Source organism: Phalacrocorax carbo, chromosome 2 (assembly GCF_963921805.1).
Source record: "Phalacrocorax carbo chromosome 2, bPhaCar2.1, whole genome shotgun sequence".
Classification (NCBI taxonomy): Eukaryota; Metazoa; Chordata; class Aves; order Suliformes; family Phalacrocoracidae; genus Phalacrocorax; species Phalacrocorax carbo.
Genome location: NC_087514.1, coordinates 95,661,916 through 95,672,529, shown reverse-complemented (window position 1 = coordinate 95,672,529; position 10,614 = coordinate 95,661,916). Strand labels below are relative to the sequence as shown.

Here is a 10,614-nt window from a genome sequence, read left to right as displayed (position 1 = left end):
CGTGTGCAAGCTTGGATTTATTTACATGAGTTATGGGGGTAGTTTCTTTCATCATGGAGACAGCGAAAAGCACTGTCCCTACTACTGCAAAAAAAGCGCACTTGTTCGCTAAATCTGAAATCCCTCAACCCAGACGGAGGAAACCTAAACCAAGAAGCATTGGAACCTCTCAAGAAGATGGCTGCAATATTTCGCTCAGCTAAACCCCTTTTTCAGAAACACCGATTTTGTCAAAATGTTTTTTGGGGGGGTATCAACATTTTTTATGTTTGTTTGCTTTAAAGTCAACCTCAAGCACACACTTTCGTTTTGGCATTTGTCACTTAGTAAATATCCTTAAAAATATTATTGTAAAAGCTAGTGCACTTGGAGCTACTATCCATAATGCATACTGATTTACTGCACTAGCACTGGAAAACATGAAGGAAAACTTTTAAGACGCTGCAAACGTCTTAAATGCAAAGGCTTGCATTTCCTAAATGCTACAGGACACCAGATATGTATAATGTTAAATACTTCTGCACGTTATTACTAGAAACACAGCATTTCCATTTTATAGCCTGATATGATTAATAACTAGATTTCATGTACTTTCATCTAATTCATGTAATTTCCCATAAATGCCTTTAGCTACCTTTTTTCTAAGCTTTTTACCCAATTCTTTTGGCCGTTATGGTCTCTACACATTTTGCTGTTATTGCTCTCATTTACCTTTTCGCTTGTCGTTATTAAATATTTTTATTATTTTCTTCCTGCAGCCTCACGTGGAAATACCTCAGGGAGGCCTCCCTGGAGAGTAAAACCGCATTTTTTTCGCAATTTTTACGAAGGCGGCAACCTCACGTGGGTGATTTACCACTCACACGAGAACAAACCTCGCAACAAAAATCTTCTCGTCAAGGATTCCACAACTATTTCAGGTTCCCCGCGCCGTGAGCCACGGCCGCCCACCTCCTGGGGCTTTTCCAGAGCGCCGAGGCTCCAGCAGCGCCTCACCCAACCACCACCGGGGCCCAGCGGGACCCTCCCTGAGGCGCCCCCCCGCCACCTTCCCGCCCTCCCCAGGCGGCCGCCACCCACCCCCCACCCCCCTTCGCCAGGGCAACGGGCCGGCGAGGCGCGGCCGGAGAGACCCTCGCTCCTGGCCGCTCAGCACTGCTTCACCACACCGGGAGACCCGCATCCCGACGGGGCACAGGCCGTAACGGAGCCGCCACCCGCCCCGGGGGAGCCGCCACGAAACCCGCCACTAGCCACAGCCAAGAGCGAGCCGAGCCTCACCCCGCCCCTTTCCCTCAGCACCCCAGAGGGGCGGTTCCTAATAAAGAAGCCCCGCCCATCAGCCACTCAGATGGGCGGTTCCTAACAAAAGGCCCCGCCCCCAGCGGGGGTGAGGCGGGAGCTGGAGGGTGTCCCCGCCCGTCTCAGGCCGAGTAGCAGAACGCCGAGCGAGTAAGCGCTGTCTCGATGCGCTCGATGCTCGCGCCGACCCCCTGGCATTCCCACAGCCACTTCCGGCGGCGCGGGAGGCCGGACGGAGGGATCGGTCCCGGGGAGCGGGACGGGCGCAGTGGGGGCTGGCGGCGGCGGCTGTGCCCCTCCTCCCCCGCGCCTCCTCCTCCCCCGCCGAACAGGTACGGGGGCGGGGCCCCTCCGCGGCGGGGGGAGGAGGCGAGTTTCGCTTCCTGGGGAGAGTCACCCCGTGGCAGGGGGGCATGGACGCGACGGTGAGGAGCGCGTGGGGCCGGAGCGGGGGGAGGAGGAGGAGGAGGAGGAGGAGGAGGAGGAGGAGGAGGAGGAGGAGGAGGAGACGGCGGCGGTCGGCTCTGGCCGGCGGGAGGGTTCCGGCTGTCCCTCGGAGGCGGTGTCCCTCGGGACCCCTGAGCAGGGAGACGTTCCCCTCCCCGATGGGAGCGGCGAGGAATGGCGGCCTGTGGCGGCTGGAGAGCCCGGCCCGGCCCGGCCCGGCCCGGGGCAGTTGGCGGGTGCGGGGGCACAGCCACCTCTGTCCCGGTCTCGGGGTGTGGCCTGGGCCGGCCCACGGCCCCGGCTGGCGGAGGGCTGGGCGCAGGCGAGCGGGGAGGGAGGGAGCAAGCTTCGAGCATCGTGCTGGTCCCCGTCCCCCTTCCCTCTCCTGCCTCTGGGTACCACCGACGGAGGCACGTTTGCGTCCTTTGTAACCCGGAGCATCCCTGTCGCGTTGCCAGCGGCTGTCCCGTCGCCAGGCAGTTGTGAAATTAGCTCCAAAGGAAATGGATCTTGGCCAGGGCCAGCGTGGAACTTGCATGGCTCATGCGAGCGATTTTTCTGAGAGTACCGAGATGTTAGTTTCTGCCAAACTGATGTCTTTAATGGATGTTCTTCAGGGTTAAATAAAAAAAGTCCCAGTTCCTTCATAATGTTTTTTCCATGCTTGGTACAAGTCATTAACTTTTTGGAGGCGAAAGACATTTTGCTTTTCTTAGTTACTTGTTCATTTGTTTCTCTTTCAAGTAATAATCACTCTACTTTACTTGTGTGCTAGGTTAAAATCTTGGTTTGCATAGGACCCCTTTTTCAAAGAGGAAAGAACAAAAAGTCTTTGATTTAGAGAACGTGTTGTTTACATTTTTACACACAGGAGGAAACAAAGGGAAATATGCTATTTCACACACATTGGGACAGCTCTTAAGCCACTTGGCTCTTCATAAAACAAATTTTTGGTGCTTGCTTGTTCAAAAGGTGAATCAGTTGTTTGAGGGATTTTGGTGAGAGGAGGATGAATAGCATTTTTGATACTTAGAAAAATAACATTTGAGAAGTCACAGTGGACTTCAGGAGAGCTTTGTCACATTTGGCAATGAAATTACTTGGCGGAGAGTGTTTCAGGTGGACACATACATTTACAGTTTCTTCAGTTGTTAAACAGTGTTCCTTGAAATGTTTCTTGAACATGGTAATTTTTTGTTTCCTTTAGAATATAACGGAGAAAAACCAGTTACCGTGCATCATCTTATTGACAGCCTGGCCGTAACTAGAGCTATCAGTGTTGTTTCTTACTACTTTAGTGGTAGACTTGGTAACCTGCAAGAAATTAAATGGTCAGATTATAAAAACTGATGGTGTTCCTGAGGAAATATTTTGAATATAAATAGTTGAAATTTAGAAACAATTGTGTTAATTGTGGTGTGGGTTAATGCTGGTAGGCAGCTAAGCACTACACAGCAACTTGCTCACTTTCTCCCTGCTCCCAGAGGGATGGGAGAAGAGGAAAAGCAAGAAAACTCCTGGGTTGAGATAAAAATTGTTAAAGAAGTAGAGGAAGAGTGGAAAAAGAGAGACAGAAAACAACAGGTGGTGTAATGGCAATCGCTCCTTCCACAGGTAGACTGATGCTGAGCCAGTTCCTGAGCAAAATATGGCTAACCTCCCTAAATTCCCTCATCTTGCTTTTTATTGCTGAGCATGACCCTTTATAGCATGGAATACCTCTGGTTAGTTGGGGTCATCTATCAGGTTGTGCCCCCTCCCATCCTCTGCACACACCCCAGTCTGGTCACTGGGATGGGGCAGAGGGAGAAACAGAAAAAGCCTTGATGCTGTGCAAGCTCTGCCTAGCAACAGCTAAAACATTGATGTGTTATCAGCATGCTTTTTGGTCACAAATGTGAAACACAGCACCATACAAGCTGTTATGAAGAAAATTAACTCCATCCCAGCCAGTACATAAATGCACTTGTTACTGTTTCTTCTTCGCTCTACTTCTACTTTTGCTGATCCTAACACAGGGATTACGCAAGTAATATTTAAAATAGTGCCAGAGTGGTAACTGTAGGTACAGAACTACGCATTATACAATTCACTCAATTTTTGGACTCTTGAAGCACACGACAGTACGTGGCTACATTGCAGGGCCTACATTGTTCTCTGTGTTTCAGCTTAGGTGAAAAATGAGGCTCTGATTACTTCTGCAGCTCTTCTTCCTACTGAGAAAGTGTGACATTAACAAATGCTGTGTGCCTCTCAAGAGGAAGTGTACATTGGACAGGAAAGGTCTGAACAGGCACCAGTGAAAATACAAGTTCAGCTAAGATGTCAGCAATGGATCAATTTCTAAATACATTGTCTTTCCTTCATAGCGTTTTGCTCTGTGGGATTGAATTTGGGAGTCCTAACTTTGCATGTAATCCTTCTGGGGAGAGTAGTAATTCATATACTGGTTTAGTGACTAGGTAAGTGTCACCGAGTATCTTCTACAGGCACCTTTACTCTGCTTTCTGTAGTGGTGGAATGCTATAAACACAAGACTAAAGTGGACTGCTTAATCATCACGCCCAATCTTAACAGCTCTACATAATTGCTTTCATAAACTTCACCTTAAAGACAGTTCAATTGTTCTTTTGTTTTTAGGCTGCTCTAGAATATAGATAGTCTAGGGATGAAAAGGTAGTTTCTAGTAAAATTTGTCGTGATCATTTCATGCCCATTTGCTCTTATGCTACTGTCCTTAAATTAAGAAATATGTTTTCCCCCTTAGTGGTAATCCCTGCTATAGTTTCATTGAAAGCAAGCCTGTTTGCTTTTCATCAGGGTTTTGTTAGGCTGGACAAGTTACACTTTCATCTTATTTCTTTTCAAAAGGTGGGCAATCTGTTCCTCCATCTTTATAACCTTTTTTGCAGTTGTTCTTTGAATCTGTTTTTCAGGGTGATCAGAATTCTGTATGATTCTGTACATGAAGCTTCACTGGTGCCTCATTGCATGACATTGGTACTTTTCTTTTTTTTCTAAAAAGAGTCTACTTAAACTTTTTCTTTTTCCATTTTTTATGGCCGCCTCATTTTGGGATTAACTTTCTATCTCTTGCTTTTGGTTTTCAACTGAACAGCTCTGAAGTTAAACACAAATAATCATTATAGTCCCTAAACTCCTGTTATAGTCCCCAAGCTATCCTTTCAGAACTTTAATAGGAATCGTGTTTCAGCCTGATAGTAGGTTGTATTAAAAAAGAAAACCTAACCATATTATAAGTTTTATACTACTCCTTCATTTTTTCAGCTAAATGTATAATTTCTTCTATTGTATAATAAATTACCAATGTCCAATCAGAATACATTTGCTATGTTTATTGTATGATCTAGCTTTTATATACTAACACATTTTCCATTTAAAAACAATGGGGAAAGCATTTTTCACACGTGTGATGAGGAGAAGTATTTTTGAGCTGGGGAAAACAAATCACTAAATAGTCAAGACAAACAGAATTTAATTACTGACTGCTCACTGAGCTAGATGCTGACCTACACTTAAAAATCTTGGGATGACTGACCGATGTGTTTATCTTGAGGCTGAAAAGAAAAAAGAAAAAAAAAGGCTCAAACATCATACTCTGCTGAGCTGGAGAAAAGAATTATTTGCCTGTCAGTCTATTAAGCTGCTAAATTCTTTCTCCAGGCCTCAGTTGTCCAATTTTGTTTTCTATTACATGTGGAAATGACTGCACGTGGTTAATATTAGAGGGATTGGCATACCATAGACCTCATCAGATAACCAATCTAATATCTGAGACTGGCTTCTTAGTCTTCTTGTTTCCATCTTCATGTTCTTTTCCTCAGAAGTGTGTGAGAAACAGTGAATAAATGTGTGAATGAGGGGATAACTTCTTCTAGTTTGATGCTTGTAACCAATCATAGCCTCAAATCTGTAGTTTTCAGCAAAGCTTCCCATGTAGTGGACTGGTCTGGTTTATTTCACTGTGAAAATGAAGTAAAGTAGACAGAACCGCAGTGTTTCAATGCCAGTTCTTTCACTGTGATCTGATCACGGGGATCACTTCTCTCCCAAGCAGTCACTCCTGTGAGTACTGGCATAAAAGGGCTAGTTTGAGCTATTGTGAAACTGAAGCTGGTTTTCTATTGCTGATGTTTTGGGGTTGGTTTCTTTGTTTTGTAGAGTGTAGGAATACTACTTCCCACATGAAGCAAAAGCGCTTTCATAAGGTGTTGTTGGCCTCTGATGTTCACTGATGTTGACTTTGGACATCAGAAAAGATAAACATAATTTCTGAATAAAAACAATCCAAGAACTCTCTTACACCTTTACATTTTCTATATAAATGTCCCATTTGTTTACTGTTATTGTTGGAAGGTTGCATGTTATGTCTTATCTGATTTCAGTGTTTCTTTCAGGTTTCACACGGGGAAGACACAGAAAGAGAAGAGCAGAAAGAACATAACAATAACACCGAATGCAGCGAACTAGGAGTCATGGATCTGAAATTCACTTCATCAAGAAAACACATTTCCATCAGTGTACCTTCCAAATCTCAAACTATGTCTCCTCATATCAAATCAGTAGATGATGTTGTAGTCCTTGGCATGAATCTCAGCAAATTTAACAAACCTACTCAATTTTTCATCTGTGTTTCTGGAGTTTTTATGTTTTATCTGATCTATGGATATTTACAGGTAAATGCTATGAACTTACGTCTTACGCCAATTCCTTCTACCCCTTTTTCAATAGTATAACAATATAGTATGTATTTTAATTTGTATAGACACTTAAAATAGATATTGAATCCAAAGTGAAGCTTTCAGAATTCAAGAGCAGTAAGTAATTGTAAGACTCCATTACAGTTCATGTGCCTACAAGGTTTGGTTCAGTAGGACTTTCATAACTTGATCTTTTACTTCTGTGTACAAGATATACCTTTAAATATTGTTTTGAATGTGTATTTTATAAATGTGATTTCATAGTCATCTGAAAACGAACAAGTTGTAGAACCGTACAGACTGACAGGTAAGTCTTCATTGGTGTTGAAACCTTTAGATCTCCTCGAGTTCCGCAAGTGCTGTACAGTAATAGCAGTCTATTGTTCTCTCTGCTCTCCATTCAGGACAGAGCTGAAACATGTACTGCGGTGTTTGTTAAGCAAAAGCATAACGTTTATGCTGTTTTAGTTAAACATTTGTCTCCCTGCTAACGTTTCTTCTTTTATCTTGAACAGCTACATTTCTGTTCCTTTTTACTTTTGGAGTAATTAAAAAAGTTTGTAATTAAAATTCACCATGTTTCCAATACAGTTTTCAAAAAGCAGCTGAGACATTTCTTAAAGTTACCTCCAAAGAGTTAGGCAAAGTTATGGGTAATTGAAAGCAGAATCTCAAAAAGGAAAATATTAGGTAGCCTTTTGTTTGTATAACTGACACATCTACATAATTCTTTATGCATTGCATGTATTTTTCCATAACAGATTGCTCTGGTTTAAAAAGTTTCTACAGCCTGCAAATTTATAAGCTCACAAGTGCTATTTAATATAGGCACTCAAAATATTAGGTGTGCATTCCTAAGAGATGAAAATTACTGGTAAATATGTCTGTTGGAGAAAGTTTGTGTTTAATTTATTGTAGGCTATTTATAAAATCTGGATAAAACCAGTCTGCTGAAGTAAATGAACCGAAAACCAATAGAAAAGGAGACAGGAAGCCATCTATAATTTGAGATAAATATTAATGGATCAAATGTATTCCCCTGATTAATCGATCCATTAATTTCTGTGGATTTACACCAGCAGTAAATTTTCTCATTGCATTTTGGAGAACCTAAATCATCTTTTCCAATACTTTGCAAGCTACATATGGCAGGTAAATTCTAGTTAATAACCAGCAGCTGTAAAGGCTAGATTTGAATGTACATGATGAAAAAGTCTGTTGATTTTGTTTTGATTTAATATTTTGGTGTACATATGTGACCTTGGTGGGTTTTGTTTTGTTTTGTCTTTTTTTTTTTTTTATAGGAATTGATATTTTCAGTGGAAGGTTTTAAACCTTTTGGTTGGTACCTCACTTTAGTGCAATTTGGATTTTATTCAATTTTTGGACTAATAGAACTGCAATTGATTCAGGACAAAAGGAGAAGGTACGTGTTTTCCAAGCATTTTACCAACTGTCCATCAAATTTTGAAGCATTTGATATTTTTGGTAAATTTCTGTTGTCTGAATGTGAATACTGTGAGGCATTGGTGGCAGTTCCGTAGTTGAAATAATGTGAATTTACTGGATAATGTTAGAAAATGTTTTATAAGCACCTGCTTAGATTTCAGGCCTGTAAGTAGTCTTGTTGACTCTACTGTCACTTTGTCCCACTTAGAGAGCGTATTCTATCCTTAAGGTAGCTGGTACAGACTGACTCATGTATGCGTTGCTTGGGATTATCACATCTAGAGTAGGGCCAACTGCACTTCACAGCACCTGAAGCCATCTCTCACTGAATACCTTTTCCTCAGACCTTGGCACCTCCTCACCAAGAGGTTCCTCTAGCATGCTGTGCATCTTAGAGAGCATCAGAGGTCTGGTCTCTGTTTGCCATGTGGCTGTGTAGGTTTGGTTCGAAGGATGTGCTTAGGTTTTGCATTTTTCATTTAAGATAGCACTCATAACACCCTGCCACAAAATTATTCTGTGTTTTCACTGCAGTTGACCAAGGAGATTCTTGCTGTCTTGAATCCTAGGAATATGGAGCAGTGGTCTGACTCAGCGTGGCCATTCTATGGCTTCCTGCCCAACTACAGCCTCTGCAAGCTGTGCATTGAGGCCCTCTGGAAGCCTGGATAGAGGCTGTCATGGTGTGCTTGGATTCTAAAATTGCTTTAAAGCATTATATCCTCATTAAGCATAACTAGTTTTCCTTACCCGTAGTCAGCCTTGGCTCTGATTTTGCATATACAGATTTTAGGTAATAGAATTCTTTTACAGCCCAACAATGTAGCTTTGATCAATTATTCCTTTTAGTTTAAACACAGAGAGCTTATATTTCAAGTTAGCTGACTTCTTGAGATGCATCAGATAATATTGCATAGTTACCTTTTGGGTGTTCTGTAACTAGTATTTAGGTTTTGATTACTAAATAGTTGCTAATGCTTACAGAGCGTGACACTGTAAGTTATGCTGGAAATGCAGATCTTGAATATATTTTACATTTCATGTCATATAACCTAGGCATCTTCTTGTAGACGTTTAAAAAAAAATCTATTTCCTAATTTTGATGCAGAATTCTCTGTTTTGTAAAATTTAAATTTTTCTTGTATGCCTACATCACATAATGAGTTATGGATAAGACGGTTACAGCAAGACGTCTCCTTATGTTGCTTAATGTGGCTCTGCGTATGCATAAAAAATAGCTGAACATATGCACAACAATAACTGTAAAAAATGACAGTGAGCACAGCAATTGCTAAAGATTACTGTTGGATCATCTGTTGTCAGGTTATAAGTTCATCAGACTGCAAACAATACATCTGAAATGTTCAATGAGCCCCTCCGTTCATGATATTTGAATCTCTTCTCTCTCAGTTCTGTTGAGTTTTATAAAACAATGGTACTTCTTTCAACTTTCTTCAGTCTAAAAATGTCAATGTTTGCGTGAAAACTTCACCAAAGAAATGGGCACAGTGACCATGACAGGACTAAGATTCAGGATCTCTTGGTATACCAGCCTTCTCTGTTTCCTTTGACAGATAATCTGAAGTCTTTGTCTTGATTCTTCTGTAAATTATATACCTTCTCAGAAGGAGGTTAAAGAACTACTGCTTGAGTACTTCATGTGCCATGAAGTTTTTATTGCCTTCTATTTGAATGCTGTTTATGAGCAGTAATTGAAAGAAATTAAATTTGAAATCAGTCATTTGTGTGCATTTTAAAACTTCTATTACGGAATGAAATTCAGGGGAAAGATGGTCCAGCTGTATTACAAACATATTCCTTTATCTAAATTTTCCAAGCCAAAACTCCTGTAGATGAGTCTGTAATACCAAGATTTGTATGTTTGTTTTGTAGAATTCCTGGCAAAACTTACATGATAATAGCGTTTTTAACAGTTGCAACTATGGGTTTGTCAAATACCTCTTTAGGATATCTGAATTACCCTACTCAAGTCATCTTCAAGTGCTGTAAGCTGATTCCAGTTATGATAGGAGGGGTTTTTATACAAGGTAAGTCTTAGTCTTGCAATCAAGTGATTTCATTGTTGCTGTTGTTGTTGTTTCTTTGGGAGGCAGTCATATATTGAATCCTGTACTTTGCTAAATTCCACTGAGGCTCTTGGATAGAGAGGGACAGGTAGCATTTTTCCTACAGGAGGAAAAATATGACTTTCTGAAGCATCTTCTCAGAAAATGTACAAATAAAATCAGATAAACAGAAAATGTGGGGGAAAAGAAGTTGTACAGGACACTTGCAAAACTTTTTTTTTATGCAGGCTTTTGTAATTTTTAAGTAATGTAACTTTGTTTACTAAACCAAATGGAAAACTTGAAATGGAAAAAAAAAAGAAGTGCAGCTATGATTTATGAATCCAGCTGCTCTTGTTGTTTGAAAAGCTTCATTCCTAAATCCCTAATTAAAATTCCTAAATTTTCATTAAATGTTTGATCAGAAATACACCTGACTTTACATGGTTTTAGCTAGTCCTAAAGTCCTAGTTCCTACTCCAAGAACAGAAAAAGGGATTTGGAGAGCAACGGATAAAGTGTATAGTTATGTGAATAAACATACTTCAGTATTTCTGGATTTAAAAGACTTCAGTGTATTAGAAAAGTTCAATATGCGGGGATTCATTAAGTCAGTAAAGCTCTGCATG

General features: G+C 41.3%; 1 protein-coding gene across 5 annotated transcripts in view; it reads left to right on the top strand.

The window, feature by feature from the left end:
• The first annotated feature begins 1,453 nt into the window (after positions 1-1,453).
• Positions 1,454-10,614, top strand: part of SLC35B3 (solute carrier family 35 member B3) — a 29,992-nt gene continuing 20,831 nt past the window's right edge. For 3 of the 5 annotated variants that reach the window (XM_064443579.1, XM_064443578.1, XM_064443576.1), the window contains exons 1-4: positions 1,637-1,727; positions 6,168-6,446; positions 7,775-7,896; positions 9,813-9,967. In XM_064443579.1, coding sequence (XP_064299649.1) covers positions 1,716-1,727; positions 6,168-6,446; positions 7,775-7,896; positions 9,813-9,967 — 568 coding nt within the window. In that variant the 5' untranslated portion in view covers positions 1,637-1,715. The other 2 variants (XM_064443577.1, XM_064443580.1) reach the window with 2 other exon arrangements.